The following is a 23,463-nucleotide window of genomic DNA, read 5'->3' as shown; positions in this document are numbered from 1 at the left end:
TGATTTTGGTCTCTAAATGTGGCATGAAAGCTTTTGGCTATGGAACTCAAAATGGTAGCACACACCTGTAATTCCAACACTCAGGAGGCTGAGGCGGGAGGATAACAAGTTTGAGGCTTGAATGGGATAGATAGTATCCAAAAAATAAAATAAAATAAAATTCCAAAGTGGTTGACTTTAATACCCTGCTATCTCCTGGTCTCTTTTCTTCAGTTACAGTGGCAGTCTCTTAACTTTTTGCCACCATGTTCTACCTCATAACTAACTCTCCACCCCTCTTCTGCTTGCAAAGTCTCAACCCCTTGGCACCATACATAAGGTCCCCAATGACCTGATTCCAACTATTGGTTCCTTTCTCTGCCCACACTGAATTTCCTGTCTTCTTCAGATCCCATGGCTCTTCTCCCAAGTCATATAGCCAGCACCCCCTTTGTCTAGTCAGCCCTCATCACCCATTTCCACTAATACCTGTTCATATTGCTTTCTCCTCTGTGGTCTCATGTTTCTACTACAGAACCTACCTCATGCTTTGTGGTTATTTATATATAAGTTATTTGTCTTTGAAGTCCTGTTAGGGGACTATTTGTTGAAGGAATACATGTAGTCTGGACACAATGAAATACCTCAGAGTGCAAGCAAAGAACACACCTTTAAATTGAAACTGAACTCAGTGTGGGTGTGAATCCATGGATGAGCTACATAGATGCAAGGTGGAGACTGAAGTCTGTGTGGTGTGGCCTCTCCTCCCCACCTTCTGACCCATCATGGTGCCCATCACCTTCTGATCAAATCCATCCCTCTCTAACCTTGTCTCTCACTTTGTTAAATGTAAACATTCGATAAGGACATTCTAATCTTTGTACCAAACAGATCGTCTTCTCTCTCCTGAGTCTCTTTTACTTTCATTTTCCCCCAAGAAGGTACTCCCAATATCACTCCTCTTTTCTTGTTCCTTACCTGCCACAAACCTTCAATTCCCCCTCAAATCAGTCCTAACCTCAGTCCACTCTAACCCTCATCTGGTGTTTCTCTAAGAATGTAGATACCATATTGCTCATCAAACACAGGGACACATGTGATTTCTTTTCTTATGTTTTGGGGATCCCTACCTTTTAGGAGGCAGAGACCACCTTCCCAGGGCAAAGAGGAAAATGTCAGTTTACCAACTTCCATTGAGCTTGATCAGAGACAGATGTTCCTGTCCACACTGTGAGCCACTGACATCAGGAACTTCCCTTGTGATGGATGGTACAGCAGTGGCAGAAAAGGTTACAGTAACAAGATTTGCAGTGTGAACCTAAGAGACCTGTGCCCAACTGTAGCAGCCGTGGATTACCACCTGATCATGTGTGCATTTTCCCTTGAAGTGTAGCCTCAACTTCTCATGGCCCACAGAGAAGCTATGATCTACCCAACAGCCTTTAAGAAATTGCTTTTCAGCTTGCTTCTAATTAAGTCAGTTTCTGTTACTTGCAATTGAGCAATAGAATATATCAGGAATCAAGGTTAGAAAGAGGCTCTTTTCACCTGTGGGATTTAGCTGGTTGCTTGGTCAAAAAAAAGCATAAGCCAGAAAAATACTCAGGAAACCACCTTCATGCACACTGTGTAGCTACACCCATCTCTGGTTGCCCAAGGATTTCCCTGACTCTTACTGTTCCTCCCCAGAGCTGTTGTTTGTTACCAACCCAGCTCTGAGCTAGGCTTCTGACCTCACTTCCATAGCCCTCTTGGGGATGAGCAATTTGTTCTTAGAAAACCTCACTCAGTGCTCCATCATCATATTCAATACCATGTTCTGCCAGTTCCTGCTGGACACATGGGCACCTTTCAAGGATTTTGTTCTCCAGCTCTTGAGGCGATATTGGCCATTCTGACTGCTAACACCTTCCATAGCCTATTTGGATTGTTCTTCTGGTCAGTACTGGAACCATGACTCTTACACCCCCGAGAAATTGGTGGGGATAACCTTGAATCCAGAAGTCATACCAGCTGCTCTCCTCACCTGTTCTAAGGAGGATGATCCTCAAAAGGTAGGTTCTGAGGTCCTCATATACTAAACTATCTGCAGTCTTTGGACAGTCCCAGGGAACTCTGACACTTGGGCAGCACAGCACATAAATGTACCCAGGTTCTTCATTAAGATTGTGGTTCTTGCTGTAAACCACCCCAATCATACCTGTGCCCCTCTATGCAAGTCCACTATTGGGCTCTGTGAGACTTTGAGTCACACCTTTATTCAGATATCTCTCAACCTCCATTCCTGACCAACTTTCTTTCCTTTCCCATCAATACAGCACCTTGTGCAGTCACTAGCCTCCTTAATTCCATTTGTTGATATTTTCATTTTGGTCATATATCATTTCCTTGTTTCTAAATAGTCTGTCAGTGTTCTCTTGTAACTCACTAAATAGCTTACAGTTATTGTTGGATTTATTCCCCAAGATGATATAATGCAAGCGCATCCTGTCCTATGTCTACACCTGCAATGTTCATCAGCAGACAAAATCTCTCTGGGAAGCCTTGAGATTCAAGTAGGAAATTGTAAGATCCTAATGGAGGCCAACACTTATCTTGGTCATCTTAAGTGTGTATATTTGTACCTGGAGACAGACTTAGAGATCATCCTGCTGATTTCAAACACAGAAATGGCACTGCTTCTCAATAGGCTTTCTTACAGCCACATTTGTTCACGAACCTGCTAACAAAGCCATCTGCCTAGGGGTCCCAGGAGGATTAATGCACAGTAATGACTTAGCAAACAGTCTCTCCTATCCATTGACATAGGTCTTGGCAAGTGACATGAAAGTTACCCTATAACTCAGTTTTAATGATCTGCAGTGATCCTGGCTTAATATGCTTACATAACTCAGAGATTCATTTGTCTGTGCCATGAGGAAAGACTCTCTGGTCTCTGTCCCCATCAGATTCAAGTGCCCTGTCTTGGCTTTTGTACCTCTCTACAAGGAGAAGAGCTATCCCACCCATGGAGAGAGCTTCTGGGTGATTGCTAATTTGAGCCTTCATGACAGACTTAACAGCCTCTCCCCCACAGCAGATCTAGATTGGTGCTGTCTTAGTGCCAGTCTCTTTTAGCCACAACCAGGAACCATCCTACCTCTGTAAGAAGACACACCAGGACTGGCATGCCAGTCTCCATTCCACAGAAGATCCTGAAAAAGCCTTGTCTCAGCTTCAGCCTCTCTCTGCTGTAGGCAGAAAGGTATCCTACCGATGCAAGAAATGCAGGAGTTTGCTCTGTCTATGTCCCCTGACAGGCTTGCCAGCCACTATCCCACAGAAAATCATAAAGGGGCCCTGATGCTCAACTCTAATCATTCTAGGATATAGACTGGGATCAGTCTTGATGGCATGTGCCTATCTGTGCCCAACTGAAACTTATTCTGGCCTCCATCCCACAACAGATACTGTACTGGCTCTGTCTCAGCCAGGGCCTCTTTCCTCCAAAGTCTCAGAATTACCCTGCTAGTGCACAGAACTCCTGGGAGATGCACTCAGGGAGACTTGTCAGCCTCTGTCCCTTTGATATTTATGAATCAGCCTGAATATCAACTCCAACCCCTTTCAGCTATGGCCTGTGAGCAAACCTTCCCACATAGGGGATTGCTAGGACTCTTTCTGGTGCTACTAGGTTTGCCAGATGTAATCTTGAAGCAGTTTCAACATGCCAGGTCACACTGGCACATACGCATCTGAACCCCTGTGGCTTACTATATCTAAAGAATGACTGAATAAATTGGTCTTTCTTTCCCCCATGTCTGAATTACTGCTGTGATATTGTTCCAACTTCTTAGATTCTTGGTGACCAAGGCACTGCATTGAAGTATCAAGCTCTTCACAGTGTTAGTTCTGAACTCATCACAAGGGAGGCAGGAGCAGGGATTCCTGTGCCGGGAATTGTCAGTCTCAGCTGTTCTTGATTACTCCTTGTGGAGTAGCAGTTATTTATCTGGATATTCCATTACCTTATTCTAGGACAGCTTCTCTTTCAAGACTAGATATTCACCACCCATACAATTATGCTTGGAAGAGAGGGCTTTAAAATACCCTGACATCAGGAATTCTCATACTACTGATCCAGGACAATCTTGTCCCAAGACAAAGTCCCCTTCCACTGTGCCCCACCCAATTTCTATCTTCATTTTCCATGTCTGAGATAGACGGTTATGGCCTGCCAATAAATGCAGTGGTTCAAAGTTCAGAGTCCAACACTTCTAACACAAACTGCCATGCCAATGACAGGGAGACTAAGAACAGTACAGTCTGCCATCAGCTCATGTTGAGCCTCTCCATATCTTCTGTACCCAGGACAGCTGGCCTGATCATCTCTTCTCTCCAACGGAACAGTCCATGAATCCTTGCTGTCATCTGTTCCTGTAGTATGAGCTTGATCTTCAGATACACCCACGACCCTCATGCTCTTCTGGTTCTCAGTCTACTTAACCTGGTGTCAGGTAAATTTCCAGGGTGGACTTCTTTCTCTCTTCTTTCTGTTGATTAACAGCTCAAACTCTGAGTGGAGAGGAGAGGATGTACAGATCTTTAAGTGAGAAATAAGTTAGAATGTGGAATATTCTAACAAAAATTCATTCTTCTTTCTCCTTCAAGTTATCGTGAACAAAAACCTAATGCTAAGGATGTTGAATAGTTGAATAAAATTCACAAAGGTAGCTGTAAGCTAGTGGAAAACTGCTCTCTAACAGAGTTCAACTGTAAACTGATCTTTTAGGTAGGTTCCATTTCTACTTGTCTACCAATGTTTATTTTGCTAAACAAGTTCAGGAAATGTGTAATAGGGCATTCAAAACATGCTTCCTGTTGTTAAATCAAAATCTTGCATTGCCAGGTGCTGGTGGTTTATGCTTGTAATTCTAGCTACTTGGGAGATCCCCATTTTCAAAATAACCAGAGAAAACTGCCTGGGAGGCATGGCTCAAGTGGTAGAGGGCCTGCTTTGCAAGCATGAAGTTTGAGATCAAACCCCAGTACACAAAAAAATCTCTTGCATTATTTATAAGAGAACCTCTCATTTAAGGTAATTTTCATCAATTTTATTATGAGTTTTTTGCTTTCTTTGTGGAGACAATGGAAAACCATGGAAATGGCTTCAGAAGACAAACTATTTTTTTAAAAATTCTGGTTTCATCTGTTTATGAGCTTTGTGGTTCATAACTTCTTCAAGTATCAGTTTGCTTATCATGGCATGGAGATAATATCACATTCCTGACAGGCCTAATAGTGAGGACCATACATATGTAATGTAGCATAGAGCTCCATATTAATTGTTCAACTACAGACAGTCTTTTCCTGCTGGTCCCCAGAGAAAGTATCGAAGATAAAGATGGATAGAACTAATGAAACAGAAAAGATGTCCAATGTGAACAGAACTCTAATTTTTCCAGATGTAACTGGATTTTTAAAAGTAAGGATGAAGGCATAGGGGTATGGAATGTTGGCTCAGTAGAATTAGGGAAGTAAAAAATTAAGATGGGCTAGTCAGCATAAATACAATTAGTCAGCAGTGTTTTCTAGGTGACAGTCATTGCAGTTAGGATTCTGTCTGCTACCCCCTCAGAAGATAGATGCCCTGTCTTCCTGATGATTATGTCAAAAGAATGGCTTTCAGGTCTTTGAGAAACATAGTCCTTAGTTGTGCGTGTATGCACACACATGTATACTTGTATATGTATGAGATATATGCGTGTAGATATACATATATGTGATGTGTGCACATATACACATGACACACACACACACACACACACACACACACAAAGGGACAGAGGAATGAGCCACAGGACTGGAGATCCAGGTCCTATGTCAGCTCTCATGTGGGTGTGTTTGTATAGTAAAACCAGAGGAGAAGAAAACCAAAAGAGTTTGTTCTAATGAACAGGTCACCGTATGGGAAGCTGGAACTCTGCACTCCTGGAATCTTCTGAGAAACCATGTACATGGTGGCTCAGAATCATCCATTTTCCACTGCCGTGTCCATCACTGGCTGAGATGTGTCCCAGGTGTGTTAACAATGTCTGCATTTGTAGAATTCCTTGCAATTGACTGAGCAAGTGGAAATGCTCAGCAATGGACCTGGGATGGAGCTGTCGTTGAACAGAGGAAGTGTTCATCCCACTGCAAGGGGACTCAGCAGTGAGGAGGAGAGGGACAGGGCCTCAGCGTGTACTATGCCATGTTGGAAATGATCAGAGATCATGCAGTAAAATCACACTGCAGTTTGATAATACTTTCCTCAATGATGCATAAATGAAATTCATTTCAGAAAGATTTATAAAACATATTCAAGTAAGAAATAATTGGTACTGAAGTTTGCTTATTTAGAAATCCACAAATGGAACCAACTTTACCTCTGATACAGAAGGATATACCATACTCACACATGCGTACATAGTTTATAAATGAGAACAAGTGAATTAATCAAGAAATATTACTGGGCATAGAGGTGCCTACCTGTAATCTCAGCATTAGGTAGGCTGAGGCAGAAGGATCATGAGTTCTAGGCTAGTCTGAGCAGAGATTAAGTTTGAGGTCAGCCTGGGCTACATAGTGAGACCATGTATCAAAAAATTCCTAATGGCAATGTGGATATAGCAATTGAAAGGACTAGGCTGCCACTGTTTGTGGACTGCCTAAGGAAAAAATCTAATCATTATAGAATGTAAAGAATGTTTTATTACAGGAAAATTATTTAAATGATCATTAAATAGAGGAACAAGTGAGAAAAATTGGTGCTCACCATTCACAGGTGTAACCCTTTTTTGCAGACCCCAAACTGTATGACTGGGCCCTGTACTAGACACAGAGTGCTCTGCTGAGCAAAACAGACAGATTCCACTTCCTAGAGCCAAGAGTTGTGCAGGAGACCCACACAGTAAACACATATCCCACTTGATACAAGAGGATGAAGAAAGTTTCAAAATAAAAATGAGGTCAAGCTGTACCAATAAAATATAAACAAAATGAAGGTATGGCATGTCGATAAAGTATTTGGTCAGTATCCAAGATCAAAATCATAAAGGAAAGACAAAAAATCATTCCAAAGTAGAAAAGATGCATGTCATGGAAGGGATATGTCTCAGCCTGACTGCATTGAAGAGTAAGTGAACTCCTTACCACAACGTTATAACATGCCTTTCAGATTTTAGTGGAATAAGTAGATTAAAAAATAAGGAAGCAAAAGCATTTAATATATGGTCACAGAATATATTTCCTTCTGTCGTATCCATGAAACATTTTACAAAAACCATTTTCAGCATGAAGGAAACCTAAACAAATTGCCCTAAAACCTAAATTTTATGGCCACACACTTCCTCTGGGTCATTGGAAACAGGTCATCTTTAATTTTTAGCAAGGAAGACAGAGAAGAGGGTGTTGTGAGTTTTTAGTGAAGCAGAGGGGACAGACTGTGGGTAGAGGATCTGTATTTGAAAAGTGCCTTTCATTCCTCTGAATAACATAGCTTCTCTGAGATAGGTTTTCTCATCTTGTCATGGGATTATTACTAATAAAAATGGCCTCTATCTGATGATGGCTTGACTTACAATTGTGCAAATTTATGATGATGCAAAAGTCATACACATTCAGTAGAATCCATACTTTAAATTCTGAATATATGTCTTTCTTCTTGCTAGTTATGTGTATTATGATATTCTCTTGTGATTTTGTGCAGGGACAGGAAGCCCCAGCTCCCAGTCAGCCATGCAGTCAGAATGGTGAATAACTGATATGTTGCTAGTATTGTTGGATATTGTTTTGTGTTTTCACATCCCATAATGTCTACAAAATGCCTATCTTTGTATCCTGTTTCTGGTGCAATAAATATTTTCAATTTATGATACTTTCAACTTACATGTGTTTAATACAATATAACCCTAAAGCAAATTGAGGAGAATCTGTACACGCCTCTCTGAATGTTTGTATTGATCCAGAAGAGTAACTTGTGTGGATGTGTTAAATGTGAGGGATAAACAGATGCAAGTCACTTGGTTTAGTAAGATCTTCCTAAGTGTTTCACTCCGTATGTATCGCAGATCTGAGTAAGACACACCAAATGGTTTTCCTCTGTAATCCGCTGTCTTTCCTCCCACAGGCCAGTGGCAGGTGACTGTGCCAGAGGAACGCATCCACATCTTGGTGGGGGAGACTGCAACATTCTCTTGCTTCCTGTCTCCTGAGACAAATGCTGAAGGCATGGAAGTGCGGTTCTTCAAGAATCAGTTCGATGATGTGGTCCATCTCTACAGAGATAAGAAAGACCAGGAAAACATGAGGATGCCAGAATATCGAAGGAGAACTGAGCTTGTGAAGGACTCCCTTGACAGAGGACATGCCACCCTGAAGCTGCAGAAAGTCACTCTCTCAGATGCTGGCCTGTATGGGTGCTGGTTCAGGTCCCAGACTCATGTGCAGGAGGCCACCTGGGAACTACAAGTAACAGGTGAGATGCTAATTTCAGAGAACTCTTAAATGAGGTGTTCTATGGAGCCATCTTATAATTTGTAACAGTTCATTGAATGAGGAGATGAAAATTAAGTCATTTGGCTAGAAGACAACATCTGACATTGTCAGTTCATTCTGTCTTTTGTGTATAGGTTTTTTTCATTTCATGTATAGATTCTTGTAACCCTCAACAAGTAATGAAAACAGTCTTTTTTAATCATTTATATCAAAGCATTGAACTGTCCCATCACCCCAAAGATATCTTTCATATGCCCACTTTTCTCCTTTCTTGACACCCCTAATCTGCTCTCCATCACTGTATTTTTCATCCTGTAAATGGCTGGTGATATTGAACGTTTTGGGGGATCATTGTAACATTTTCACTGAAATCTCACTTCCTATTTTAGATAATTTTTAAATACAATAAATCTTCCTTTGTGGTAAAATATACCTTTTGTAAAAAGATTAGCTTCTCTCATCATTCAAAGTATAAAATTCAGTGGCACTTGTACATTGACACTTTTGCAAAACCATTACCACCACCCATGTCTAAAACTTTCATCTAGAGTAACAGTCTTTTGGGTATATCCCTAAGAGTGGTATTGCTGGATCAAATGGTAGATCGATGTCCAGTTTTTTAAGTAGCCTCCAAATTTTTTTCCAGAGTGGTTGTACTAGTCTACATTCCCACCAACAGTGTAAGAGGGTTCCTTTTTCCCCGCATCCTCGCCAACACCTGTTGTTGGTGGTGTTGCTGATGATGGCTATTCTAACAGGGGTGAGGTGGAATCTTAGTGTGGTTTTAATTTACATTTCCTTTATTGCTAGAGATGGTGAGCATTTTTTCATGTGTTTTCTGGCCATTTGAATTTCTTCTTTTGAGAAAGTTCTGTTTAGTTCACATGCCCATTTCTTTATTGGTTCATTAGTTTTGGGAGAATTTAGTTTTTTAAGTTCCCTGTATATTCTGGTTATCAGTCCTTTGTCTGATGTATAATTGGCAAATATTTTCTCCCACTCTGTGGGTGTTCTCTTCAGTTTAGAGACCATTTCTTTTGATGAACAGAAGCTCTTTAGTTTTATGAGCTCCCATTTATCTATGCTATCTCTTAGTTGCTGTGCTGCTGGGGTTTCATTGAGAAAGTTCTTACCTATACCTACTAACTCCAGAGTATTTCCTACTCTTTCTTGTATCAACTTAAGAGTTTGGGGTCTGATATTAAGATCCTTGATCCATTTTGAGTTAATCACCTGCACATCCATGTTTATTGCGGCACTATTCACAATAGCCAAGTTATGGAAACAGCCAAGATGCCCCAGCACTGACGAATGGATTAAGAAAATGTGGTATCTATACACAATGGAATTTTATGCAGCCATGAAGAAGAACGAAATGTTATCATTCGCTGGTAAATGGATGAAATTGGAGAACATCATTCTGAGTGAGATTAGCCTGGCTCAAAAGACCAAAAATCGTATGTTCTCCCTCATATGTGGACATTAGATCAAGGGCAAACACAACAAGGGGATTGGACTTTGAGCACATGATAAAAGCGAGAGCACACAAGGGAGGGGTGAGGATAGGTAAGACACCTAAAAAATTAGCTAGCATTTGTTGCCCTTAATGCAGAGAAACTAAAGCAGATACCTTAAAAGCAACTGAGGCCAATAGGAAAAGGGGACCAGGAACTAGAGAAAAGGTTAGATTAAAAAGAATTAACCTAGAAGGTAACACCCACGCACGGGAAATCAATGTGAGTCAATGCCCTGTATAGCTATCCTTATCTCAACCAGCAAAACCCCTTGTTCCTTCCTATTATTGCTTATACTCTCTCTACAACAAAATTAGAGATAAGGGCAAAATAGTTTCTGCTGGGTATTGAGGGGGGGAGCGGGAGGGGGTGGAGTGGGTGGTAAGGGAGGGGGTGGGGGCAGGGGGGAGAAATAAACCAAGCCTTGTATGCACATATGAATAATAAAAGAAAAATGAAAAAAAAATAAATAAAACTTTCATCTAGCTCCAACTGAACTCTATACTCGTTAAAAATAATTCTTATTTCTTGTTTTCCTAAGATTGGTAGCAACTGTTCAGTTTCTGCATGCAGAAATCCAGTTTCCCCAGCAACATTCGAGGAAGAGGCTGTCTTTTTCCCCATTGTGTAATTTTGACACCTTGGTAATAGGATCAGATGGGCATAGCTACATGGATTCATACATGGGTCTTCTATTCTATTCCACTGGTCTTCATATCTGTTTTTATGCCAGTAGCACACTGTTTTTTTATTGATATTGGGTCTGTAGAATAGTCGGAAGTCAGGTATTGTGAAATTGTGATAACTGCAGCATTGTGGTTTTTGCTCACTATTGCCTTCACTATTCATGGTCTTTTGTGCTTCCAAATGAACCTCAGTGTTGAATGGATTAAGAAAATACAGTATTTATATCCAACAAAATTTTATTTAGCCACAGAGAGTTGTTTGCACTTAAATGGATGGAACAAGATAACATCATCTTAAGTGAAGTTAGCCAGGTTCAGGAGGCAAAAGCTGCATATGTGGAATTCTCTCATATGTGGAATATAGACCTAATACAAATATAGCAATATTATGAAAAACAGGTCATGCTAAGGGGAGGCCACGTATGAGAAAGAGAGGGTAAAAGAAAGGAAGTTCAGTTGAATATGGTTGATGTACTCTCTATACATGAATGCCTATAGAATTTTTAAACCTGCTTAAACCACCAGAAGAAGGAGACTAAGGTAGAAAGAAGAAAAATAGAGGTGATAAATCAATTTAGGTTATAATACATATATACATGGAAATGTCACAAGAAAACTCCCTGTATGGCAATTTTAAACAAACAAAAATGTCATTTTTTTCTTTTTCAAAATCAGAGAACATGAGGGAAGAACAGATCCTGCCTGGGGGTGTTGGTACCAGTGGGAGAAGGAAGAAGTTGGGGAAAAGGTGTAGGAGGGTTAAAATAGTACAAATACAGTGCATACATGTATGAATAAGAAAAAATGAGACCCGTTGAATTTAGGAATTGGGAGAAAAAGAGATAAAGGAGAATGATGGAGGGGGTGAAATCAAGTATGCTATATTTGATATATAGTAAGAATTTTTGTAAATGCTACAATGCACCCCCCCAGCACAGTAAAATAAAAATTTTTGAAATCTTGAGCAAAAAATAAAAATCTTGTTATTGTTCAGTTGTAATTCTTAATACATTTAGGTTTAAATTCCTTATCAAATACATGATTTGCAAGTAGTTCTTCCCATTCTACAAGGTTTTGTTTTATTATTTGATAATGTCCTTTGATGGATAAATGTTTTTAATTTTGAGAAAGCCCAATTTATCTACTAACTTATCCACTATTTCTTTTATGTACTTTGTCATATCCAAGAAATCATTGCCAAATGCAAAGTTGTGAAATTTCCTCTCTATGTTTTCTTCTAAGAGTTTTATAGTTTTAGCTCTTACATTTAAGGCTGCAATACATTTTGAGTTAGTTTTCCTGTATGTTCTAGGGGAAAGGCCCAGCTTCATTGTTTTGCATGTGTATATCTAGTTTCCTAGCACTATTTCTTGAAGACTTCCTTTTCTCCATTGTATATTTCTGTTCACTCTTGTCAGAAGTCAATAGACCATATGTAAAAGGTTTATTTCTGGGATCTCTTCTATTCCATTGTTCTGCATATCTATCATCATGCCGATAAAATGCTCTCTTTATTGTTGAGCATAGTAGCAGATTCTGAAATCAGAAACTGTAAATCCTCCAACTTGATACTTTTTTTCTTGATAGTGTTGGCACTTAAGGGTCCCTTGAAATTCCATATAAATTTTATGATCAGATTTTTCTATTTAAGTGAAATTGTTGGGATTTTGGTAGAGGTTGCAATTGTCTCTGTCTGGTGATTTGGGTTTTACTGTTATTTTAACAACATTAAGTCTTTCAGTTTATGAACACAGACTCTTTTTAAATTTATTTCTTGGAGACTTTAATTTCTATAAGCAGTACCTCATACTTTTTATGTAGAAGTCATTTGCCTCCTTCATTAAGATAATTTTAAGTATTTTTTTCTTTTTAATGCTATTGCAAATGAAAATGTTTTCTTAATTTTCTCTGCAGGTTGTTCATTGTTTAGGATATAGAAATGTGACAAAACAAAACAAAAACGAATGCTTAATTTTGTTAAGTCTTTTCCTGCTTTAATTTTAATAGATGGGTTTCCTCCCTTTATTTTGTTAAAATGCTGTATATCATCAATTGATTTATTTTTTATGTTGAGCCACCCTTGCATATGAGACACAAATGCCAATTGGCCATGATGTACAATCTTTTTAGTATGTTTCTGAATTAAGCTTGGTGCTAATTTTGCTCAGAAATCTACTGAATGTCTTATTGGAGCTTTATTTTTCCCTATTTTCTGCTTGTTTTTATCTCCTCCATTTCTTATTAAAGGAGGAAAAAAGGATCATTGATTTGAAATTATCTCTTTTATAAGCATTTTATTTCTACAGATTTACCTCTCAGTACTGCTTTGCCTACATTCCACATAATTTATAATATTGTTCTTCCATTTTCATTCACTTTAAGGTACTTGTAATTTCTTTTAAGATAGTCTCACTGATCTGTGAATTATTAATAGGTGTGTTATTTCATTTCTAAGTATTTCATTTCATTCCAGTATGGCCAGGGAATATATTTTGTCTGATATCAGTTATTCTTAAGTTGTCAGTGTTTTTTTTAAGACTCAGATAGGGTCTATCTTCATTTATGTTTTATTGGCATATACAAATAATTTGTGCTCTGCTGTTGTTGGGAAGCGTATTCTGTGTCACTTACATCTTCCTAGTTGATTTTTTTGAGTCCTCCATATACTTATTAATTTTAATTCTAGTAGTTCTGTGAGTTGTTGAGAGCAGAGTACTTAAGTTTCCAACCACAAATGTGGATTTGTCTTTATGAGTTTTGATGCTCTGTTGTTTTGTGCATGCATAGTATCATTATTTCTTTTTTTGTGTGTATTCACGTATTTCTTTATTTCTTGTCATTTTCTTTGCTCTGTAATTAACAGCTTTTATGTAATTTTCAGATCTCATGGGAAGTATGCCCAGCTCTCTCTAGAAAGACTCATTATGTGAATAATAACTTTATTATGCCTTTTAGTACAGTTATAACATCAGTAGTCTTGAAATTTGAAACAAATTTTAGGTGATACAGGAGAAAAGTACATGCTGCCTTTCAAGGGTGACCATATATGTTTCTCATCCTTTTACTTCCGGCCTACATGTGTCATTATATATGAATTTCTTATGAATAGTATATAGTTGGATTGTTTTTCAAAATCTATCTTGCCAATCTCTACCTTTTAATTAGTATATTTAGACCAAGTATATTAAAGAAATCATTGACATGTTAGAACTTGTGTGTATTCTTTTATTATTTGCTGCTATTTGTTTTCTGTTTCTCTCTTATTTTCAGAGGGTTTTTAAGACTTTAAATTTTTAATTGACATATAACAGTTGTGTACATGTTTGGGGTACAGTTTAGTGTTTTGATTCATGTATACAATATAGAAAGATTCAATCAAGCTAATTAATATATCTATCACCTCACCTATTCATCATTTTTTGTGGTAAGAATGTTGAAAACTATTTTAGCAATTTTGAAATATACAATATATTAACTGTGATATATGTTTTGTTACTTTTTTCTGATGGTACTGGGGTTTAAAAACAGGGCCTCATGGTTGCTAGGCAGGTACTCTACTACTTGACCCACTCTGCCAGTCCCATGTGATATAACTGTTAGTGATGTATCAGGACATTTTTTGGGATTCCATGTTGGTGTATTACTAGTGCTTTCAAACATATTTTGTGTAGTTTTCTTAGCAGTTTTTCTGAGTGTTACAATATACCCTTGTAACTTATCACAAATACTGGCATCAATATTTTCTCACTTTGAGTAAAATGCAGCCCTCATCTCTCTATGATCACTGCTTTTGAAACAATATTGTTGAAAGTATTTCTTCTATGTACATTGAGTATCACATCATATAGAATTGTAATTTTTATTTCAATGGTCAAATATGATTTTAAAAATTCCCAAGGATGGTCTATTGTATTTATTCTTATTTTTGCTTTCTGTTGTTTTTCTTTCTTCTTGATGTTCTAAGATTCCTTCCTTTATCATTTTCTTTCTGTTTAAGAATTTCTTTAGCAACAAGCATTCTTAGTTTTCCTTCATTTGAGAATCTTTACATTTCTCCTTTATTCCCAAAGGAAATAGTTAATAGTTTTTTTAAGCAGTTAAAAAATGCTGTGCCATTTCTTCCTGGCAGTTAAGGTTTTGATGTAAAATGCACTGTCATTTGAATTGATGTTTCTTTTTATGTAATGTGTTGTTTCTCTCAATATTTTTCTTTATCTTTAGTTCCAGAAGTTCAATTATGATAAAACTGTATCTAGATGTAAAGTTCTTTGGATTTCTCCAATTTAGTGGTTGTTTAGCTTCTTAAATGTGTAGTTTTGTGCATTTACCAAATTTGAAAACTTGAAATCCATCATTGCTTCAAATATTCTTTCACCTCTACTCTCTTCTTCTAGCATGATGATGATACAGAAGACCTTTGGACTGCCCCTGAAGTTCTCTTAGAGTCAATTTTCTGTTCTCTTTTTTTAAATTGATTTTCTTACTGTTTTTTGGTAAATTATATATTCAAACATTACTTTTTCTGTCCTCTGTGATATCCACTCTAGTATGTAGATGATGCAGGCTAGGTTTAAAACTTCAGTCTTATTTCTTAAGTTATATAATTTCCATTTGGTTATTTTTTTACAATTTCGTTTCTGGTGAGATTTTATATTCTGCCTTTTGTTCCAAGTGAAATCATAATTTTTGGAAGCATTTTTATACTAGTTATTTTAAAGTCTCTGTCAGATAATTCCAACCATCAGTCATTAATCTCTTCTCATTCAAGCTAATATTTTCCTGATTTTTGAAAAATTGAAAGTGGACATTTTGTTATGTTACAACATATGGTATTATGTTAAGAGATGGTGGAGCCTATTTAAAGCTTCTATTTTTCAGGCAATCACTCTGTTCAGGTTTAGCACTCAGGTCCTCATCTACTTTTGTCAGTTGTCATCCCAAAGGCTGCTTAATTTTCAGAGCTTTTTCTATGGGTACTTTGGTCTGTTTGGTTTATTTGGTGATGCTCTTGTTCCCATTCACACCCTTCAATATGGCCTGTAGCTATAGAAGATGATTTCCCAGGTCAAACACCCTGGTATGCCTAGCTGAGAGAGGGTAATCTCTGCTCCACTGGGACAAAGAGGGCTTTTCTCTAACCTCCGGTCAGAAGGACTACTCTTCAGTCCTTTTATAGGCACACTGAGTCTACCTGGTATTGTCAGTCATTTGGGTGAGGTGTGAGTTTATGAGGCCACTTTGTGTTGCTGAATTCAGGGATGGATCATAAGATGTTCAGCTGCTTTGTTTTTTGTCCACTTGGGTTCTTAATCATTCTCATCCTTTTAGACACACTTAAGATTACCCTTGTGTTATTTGTGGGGTTTACAATCTTACCTAGAGGAAGGAGCAGGGAGAGATGAATCTGTATCCTGTAACCCAGACTTCCTTTGCTACAGCTTGCACCATCATTCTTTTATTCATTTATCCATTCAACAAATATTTATCAAACTATTGCATCCTCTAGACTCTGGGAAATGGCAGAAACAGCACCTGGAAGTTAATTTCTCTTTGATATGGGGATATGGGAAATAATAAATTATTATATTGAAGTCATATTCCCCCAGAATAGTTTGTATCTACTCCTCCAAATGGCATGCTTCTCCTTCTTGTTCACTTAGCTTACTAAAATAATTCCTATTTATTTAAAACAGCAGGGTGCAAATGTCACTTCCAGGAAGCCATGACTAAATGATCATTCTCTCTTTTGCGCTAATGTAGCCATAGTTATACTTTCCATTTCCAATAAAATACACTTTACAGTTATCTTCTAATTTAGTGGGTGAGTGCTTCATTATAATAGCCTCTGTCATTAATTTCATTGTGTTTTCTCCCCAGAACTGGGTTCCCCTCCTCTCATTTCCATCATGGGACATGTTGATGGAGGCATCCAGCTACTCTGTCATACTTCAGGATGGTTCCCTCAGCCCACAATTAAGTGGAAAACTCCACAGGGTACCTATTTATCCTCAGACTCCAAGGTGAAGAAAAACATGCATGGCCTGTTTGATGTGGAGACTTCCCTTACTGTTCAAGATAATTCTGGGAATGTATCATGCTCTGTTCAGCCCCCTGACCAGAGCCAAGAGGTAGAATCCAGAGTGTGGGTACGAGGTGAGTTATTGTGGGAGGAAGTGAAATAAGGAAATGTATGAGGTATTTATTGAAAATACAAAATACAAAAGACATATTAACCATCATATATATGGTTATCCATGTTACTATCTAGAAAAGAAAAGATTTTTAAGAAAGAAAAAGCTCTGCTAGTAATGGTTACTTCATAAATAAATGAAGTAAATAATTCATAATTCATAAATAATGGTTACTTCATAAATTTTCTTTAGGAAAATATTAACATTTTAAATATACCAGTATCTTGTGTTATATCCTTAATATGTATAAGAAAAATATTGGTAGAAATGTAAGGAAAGTATATATGATACAATCCAAAACTGACTAAATAAGTAAACAACATTAGCAAGAACAGTGAATATTTCAGTTACAAATTAGCAAGTTTTATCTGGTGCACATAAGACTGCCCACACCTCAAAAATTATTCCAAAGCACACATGGGACATCTATAAACTTTTACTAGGTACACACATACAATGGATTTTAGAAATTTTCCAGGAATTCATGTCATTCAATGTTCTTCATTCACCATATGGGTTATAGTAGATGACAACAATAAAAATAATTTAAAATTATCCTATGTTACAAATATAAATACACACTTAAAACAAGAAAAGGATAAATTTAAATCATAATGGCAATTATAAAATTCTTATAACTGAATGATAATGACATGATATATCATTATGTATGAGATGAATTTAACATAGTTTTCTGAGTCAAAATTATATCCTTAAGTATTCATATTAGAAGGGGAAAAGTTTAATTTATATTATATTTTGAGATTTATTTCAGAATAAACTGAAAGGGGACAAAGAATGAAAATCATAAATAGGAATTACAAAAGAAAATTGATAACTAGTACAGAGTAATAAGGCTAAACTTGATTTTGTGGTACTATTAATATAGATAAACTTCTGGCAGCACTGATCAAAAGCGAGAGAAATGGCACATTAGAGAGTACAAAATATAACAATGGGGCAGAACTAAATTTACCACAGGAATTTAGAAGATAAACTAGAATAGCTGTACAATCCTATTTGAATGTGACAACATACAAATTTCATAGAAAAATGTAAAACACAAGTCTAACTCAAGGAAAACTCTACCACCTAAGTTCTATAACTACAATAGAAGTTGAATCAGTATTTAAAAGTCTTCCCACCAAAAAGACACCAAAGCCATTTTGTTTTACACACAAAATCTATCAGATGTTCAAGGAAAAAGTAAACTTCAGTTATAAACTAAATCTTCTAGAAAATATAACAAGAAATATTAAATTCACTTCCTTAGAACAAGGAGTATTTTAAAAAGGAAAAGTATTGACAAAGTCTACTCAGAAACAAAAATGTAGAAGTCTATCAGAAATTTTGTAAATCAAAAGCTTATAAAAACCACAATACATAATACAGAATGACTGAATTGAGTTTAATCTGGAATTAAATGTTAGATCAACACTGGGATATATACTCATATAATTGCTACTTTAAAGATTTAAAGGGAAAAATTTTAATTTTCTCAGTAGATATAAATAAAACTTGGAGTACTTTTAACATTCAACTTAGGAATTCAAAAATAAAAGAAAGAAGGTTGGGGTGTTACAAAGTGGTAATGCATTTGAGAATGTTACATGAAGCTCTGCAAAAAAACAGAAAAAAGAAATAAAGGAAGGAGGAAAGGAGAGAGAAAAAAAGAAGGAAGGATGTAAGGAAGGAGGGAGGGAGGGAGAGAAAAAGAAAACTAAGAAGAGAAGAGAGAATCTTCTTAACTAATCAAATGGTATGTACAAATGCTTATGGTAAACATCACAAATAATGACATTATTTTAAATAAGGAATTTAATAAGTTGACCATTGTAAATGTATCTCTTCAACATAGTGGCATACAAAAGAAAATCAAAAGAGTTATAACTTTTAGAAAGGAAGAAATAGAATAATCATTGTTTACAGGTAGTATAATGACATACAGAGAAAATTTGAAAGAATATACAGATAAATTCATTCAGTTCATCATGACATGTCATATAAAATTAATAAATAAAACAAATTTCATTTGTAAACATCAGTAAAGACAGGTAAGCAAACATACCATACCAACAAATACCAACAAATTTGTACCATACCAACAAATGTGTTAGCTAGGAATAAGTCCAATAAAAATTTGCAAACCCTTACTGAAGAAAATTATAAAACTTTATTGGAGGCACTAAAAAACTATTATAGGAAAAAAGGTATAACATCATCAGATAAGAAGGTGCATATTTTAAAGTTATTATTTCTCACAGAATTGGTCTATAAGTTAAAATTCATTCAGAATCTCATAAGAGTATTTTTTTAGGATTGGACTAGTAAATTGCATGTTTATGTGACAAAGCAAGTGGCCAAGCATTGCCAAGATGCAGTTTCATAAAAGCAAGTTATGAATCTTAGTCTAGTACACATAAACACATATCCCAGAGCTATGATGAATAAACTAGGCAAAAATTATTGACACAGATAAAACAGAGATAGATAAATGGAACAATGGCACAGAACAGGTAATCAGGAAACAAATCCAATCCAAAACATAAACATGTTGCACACAAAGGTGACATTTCATGTGTAAAGGAGAGTCCATTTAATAGATGATACTGTAACAATGGTTATTCATTCAGAAAAGGATAAAATCAAAGCTGTGTTATGGGTGTCCTAGTCCAGAGACCTGACTCTGGGGGATCTCAAGGAACCAGGCTTGGTCAATCACCCCAATTGACCAAACAGGAGACAAATAGTGGTGAACGCAGGAAAGGAATTTGTTTGGTATGACCACACTTAGAATCCTAAACACTGTCTTTGGAGTACTGAGAAGGGCTCTGGGGTATAGGGAAGGAACAAAGCAAGGATTGGGTACATGCATAGCTGGTGACCCTTGGTCAGGCTCTGATATAGTTGATCGTTATCCCCAGATTGATCATATGGAAGAAAGTTGCTATTGACTGGGGGAGGGGAGGATGGATAATTTAAACTTATGTCACAAGATGTTTATTGATCAGAGTATTTTTTCTGGAATCCAAGGAGACTAGAGAAGACTCAGGAAAAAAGTCACAAAGGCAAGACGGAGTTAGTTAGGTCAATGTTTGGATCCTCCTTTGCTTAGGGCAGCGATTAGAAACTTCTAAGTGATACACTGATGCTCTGGTACAGGACGTTGTAAAAGCTGGCCATCAGCACTGTTGAATATGACATCCCTGTAAATCTTGAAAATATTTATTTACTTGAATCTTGATGCCTTCGACCTTGAAGGGAGGATTATTAGTTTTAGAAGAACACTCCTTAAATCGTTAACATGCCTATTGGCAGAGGTGAACAGAAATCTGACCTAAAGTTTAAAGTCAGCAAAAGAAGACAGGTGCAGAGATGCCAAACTTCTATTTTGTTTCAGTTTCCCATGGCATCTGCAGGCACAAGTGAGAAGTCAGTGCTTCCAGCAAAAGCAGACTCTAAGTTCCTGTTACAACTGTACCTCATTCTATGTAGAGAATGGACTAAGATTCACACAGAATTGCAAAGTTTAAAATTGAAGGAAAAATGTAGATACATTTTCTTTTTTGGAAGAGGCTGCAAAAGGATTCCTTAAATGAAAATCAAGTTATATGTGTTCAACAATCACTAAAAGGTCTGTGTTACTGTTTTACAGAGAGATTTTTCCAGTCCTCACCCTGGAGCGTGGCTTTTATTTTACTCATGATCTTCTTCTTTGTCTTATGTGCTGCTATCATTTTGCTGAGAAGATTCTCCCCCAAATTCCAGGGTAAGTGAGGGAGGAAAGTGTGGGCCCATGACTAATTCATGTTTGCAGCAGGGCTGGGGTCACAGATGATCCTGGGCACTGACCTGAATCTTTTCTTCCACACCTAAGACTCTTGGACTCATCACTTTGTTCACAGGCACCACAGTCTTTATAACTCCATCAGGAAATGCCACACCTTATAAAGCCCTTTCTAGTTTATGTAGGGACAAGTATTAGGAAAAAAGTCTACTTCATTACTGTTGCGCTAATAGAAATTCTAAGAACAAAACCAAAAGACTAGGACATATCAGCATAACTGAAAACTTTGTGAAAGAGGAAAGAAAAGAAGATGAAAAAATACTCAGTGCTACACACAGGATGGTGCAAACCTGCAAACCCAACACTAAGGAGGCTGAGGCAAGATGTGGTGAGTTCCAGGCCAGCCTGGTCTACATAAAGAGATACTATCTACAGAAAAAAACAAATAATATCCAACCTCAATAAGAATTTTTACCATTAAGAAGCAATTTTCTCATCCTTAAATGTAACACATCCATAGAATGCATACCATAATCCCAGCTTCCCTATCATCCACCTTCTTCCTCCCTTACTTCTATTTTCTTCTCCACAGGATTCTAGATAGAATTTTTTCTTTTCATAGTGAAGGTTCTTTGTCTCTTGTTTTACCCCAGTACTGTGTATTGGAGTTGAGGGTGGGGTTCGGGCACAAAAGCAGATTACTAAGGGAGCCCAGGTTTCAGATCACAAATCATCCCACCTGAGTGAGAGTCCTTGATTGTGTTTACATCCTTCATGCTCCTAACCACTAAATACTCTGTTTCTGTTTCAGGGAAGATACAGAAAGAATTAGGTGAGTGCTTCATCATATTTGAGCCTTCCACACACACTTGTCCTGGATCCCTGTTCCATTGTTTGAGCCATCTGTATGCTGCTGTGGCTCCAGACTGGACGGGAAGTTTGGTCAGACAATGTGAAAGGCTGACTCACTCTCCCCCATCCATTAACTAATAAATTGATCCTCATACATATGGGCAACAGTGTCTGAAAAGTCCAAAATTGTCTGTAAATTTTGCCTATTGATATATTTTGTAATTCATGAGCTCTTTGATGGTATGCAAATTCAGGACAGTAAAAACCCTGTAGGGTATTTCCCTCAATCCTACTCATCTTGGATTGATGCTTTGAGCCTTTGTCCAGATCTGAATGAGTACTAATATTTTGTCTTTTGTTTCAGTGAATGTCCAGGGAAGCCTAGGTAAGAGCCCATGTAGAATTTTCCTCCAACACTCTCTCTTAGACCCAATTCTATGACTGGAGCCTTTTCTTCTTTTCAGTTTCTTATCAGGAAAAGAGAGATAAATGAGCAGGTGAGAAAATACACTATTCTTCCAACCCCCATTTTATCTATTCCTCCCAAATCCCTGGAATCTTATAACCTGAGTCCCTGAGTCCCTGCAAATGCAAGTTAGTGATGGGGATCTGCATATGGGTAGGTGCATTTTGTAGAGATGCTGTGTGACCATCAGAACCTTTGTGGGTCCATGACACCCCAAAGAAGGGCAACTGTCCTTAGTTTTTCCCCTCTTCTGCCTTCTATTCACTATATGATCACTGAACTGCCTACTCTGTCTGCTTGTTTTTAGAATGGAGAAAAGCCCGGAAACATGCAGGTACCAACACCTGAGGGGATGACAGTGGGACAGAGCTTCTAGTGGGTATAAAAGAAGGAGCAGACCAATGACCTATATGGGAACTATGTGACCTACAGATGAGGAATCTGTGATGTCCTTGTCCACCCCAGAGTGCAGTTTATCCCAGACACACTCTCAGCCCAAGTCTACAAGGGGACAGAGCAGGGCCTGAGTAGACAGGGTGGGGAGTCACAGGCAACAATGTTTCAGGTAAAAGAGGACAATAGTAGTAGGCAAGAGATGGGGTGAAGGAAATAAATTCGGGCAGGACCTTTGTAAACAAGAGGATGGTGGATTCTGGAGTCACTTGGATCTCACAAATCAAATAAAAGATTAAGTATAGAGAAAGATGTAGGGTTGGGGTGATATATAGGAGATATGACCTCACAGTTGGCATTTCCATGCATTGATGAGGTTCTGAGACTACACTAAAGATGGAAAGGGTTTGAGAGTTGGTGTGTGTTGGAAATTCTGGCTTTGGGGCTCATATAATTCTACTCTGAGACAATCCCCATTGGTAGGGGTTGACTTACTGCCCCAGCCAAAGTGCAGTAACTCATGTTTTCTCTCTTCCCTACTATGCTGCAGTGAAGGTGACGCTAGACCCAGACTCGGCTCACCCTCAGCTCTACATTTCTCCTCTGAATTCTATATCTAATTGGAATGCTCGCCAGTTAGTGGAATTCTCCGAGAAGAGATTCACAAGCAAGAGTGTGGTGGCTTTTCCGGGGTTCCAGAATGGGAAACAGTACTGGGAAGTAGATGTGGGATTTAACAAATCGTGGGTTTTGGGAGTTTGCCAGAATGATGTAGATAGAACAGAGGAAAATGTATCTTTGTTTCCCAAAAATGGGTACTGGGTTCTTGGACTAGAGTCATCTGTGTATTTCATAAACGATGATTGTACAATCATTCCCCTTGTAAAGACACCCCCTACAAGAGTGGGTGTCTTCCTGGACTATGAGGGTGAATCCATATCCTTCTTCAATGTAAATAGTCGATCCCTAATTTATACCCTGACATACCAGTTTGAAGGCTTATTGCTGCCCTATTTCCAGTGTAAGATGAAAACTGTAACTCCCATATCAATCAGTCCAGTGCCCCTGATATAGGAGA

At 37.7% G+C, this 23,463-nt stretch overlaps 1 protein-coding gene across 1 annotated transcript; it reads left to right on the top strand.

The window, feature by feature from the left end:
- Window positions 1-4,251: 4,251 nt before the first annotated feature.
- On the top strand, window positions 4,252-21,613 carry LOC109692222 (butyrophilin-like protein 8). Its single transcript, XM_074058652.1, has 5 exons — window positions 4,252-4,475; window positions 8,129-8,476; window positions 16,574-16,849; window positions 20,637-20,656; window positions 21,486-21,613. The coding sequence occupies exons 1-5, from the start codon at window positions 4,403-4,405 to the stop codon at window positions 21,504-21,506; spliced, it is 738 nt and encodes a 245-aa protein (XP_073914753.1). The 5' UTR covers window positions 4,252-4,402; the 3' UTR covers window positions 21,507-21,613.
- Window positions 21,614-23,463: the final 1,850 nt, after the last annotated feature.

The sequence above is a fragment of the Castor canadensis genome, chromosome 16 (assembly GCF_047511655.1).
Source record: "Castor canadensis chromosome 16, mCasCan1.hap1v2, whole genome shotgun sequence".
NCBI lineage: Eukaryota > Metazoa > Chordata > Mammalia > Rodentia > Castoridae > Castor > Castor canadensis.
The sequence above is the reverse complement of the archived record's forward strand: the minus strand, read 5'-3'. Positions and strand labels throughout refer to the sequence as shown.

Excerpts from the sequence above, each read along its gene's own strand:
- LOC109692222 (XM_074058652.1), top strand. The coding sequence starts at position 4,403 with ATGAGCTTGATCTTCAGATACACCCACGACCCTCATGCTCTTCTGGTT. Across the intron at positions 16,850-20,636 it reads ATCCAGAGTGTGGGTACGAG|ATTCTCCCCCAAATTCCAGG; the intron begins GTGAGTTATTGT and ends TTTGCTGAGAAG. Across the intron at positions 20,657-21,485 it reads ATTCTCCCCCAAATTCCAGG|GGAAGATACAGAAAGAATTA; the intron begins GTAAGTGAGGGA and ends TTTCTGTTTCAG.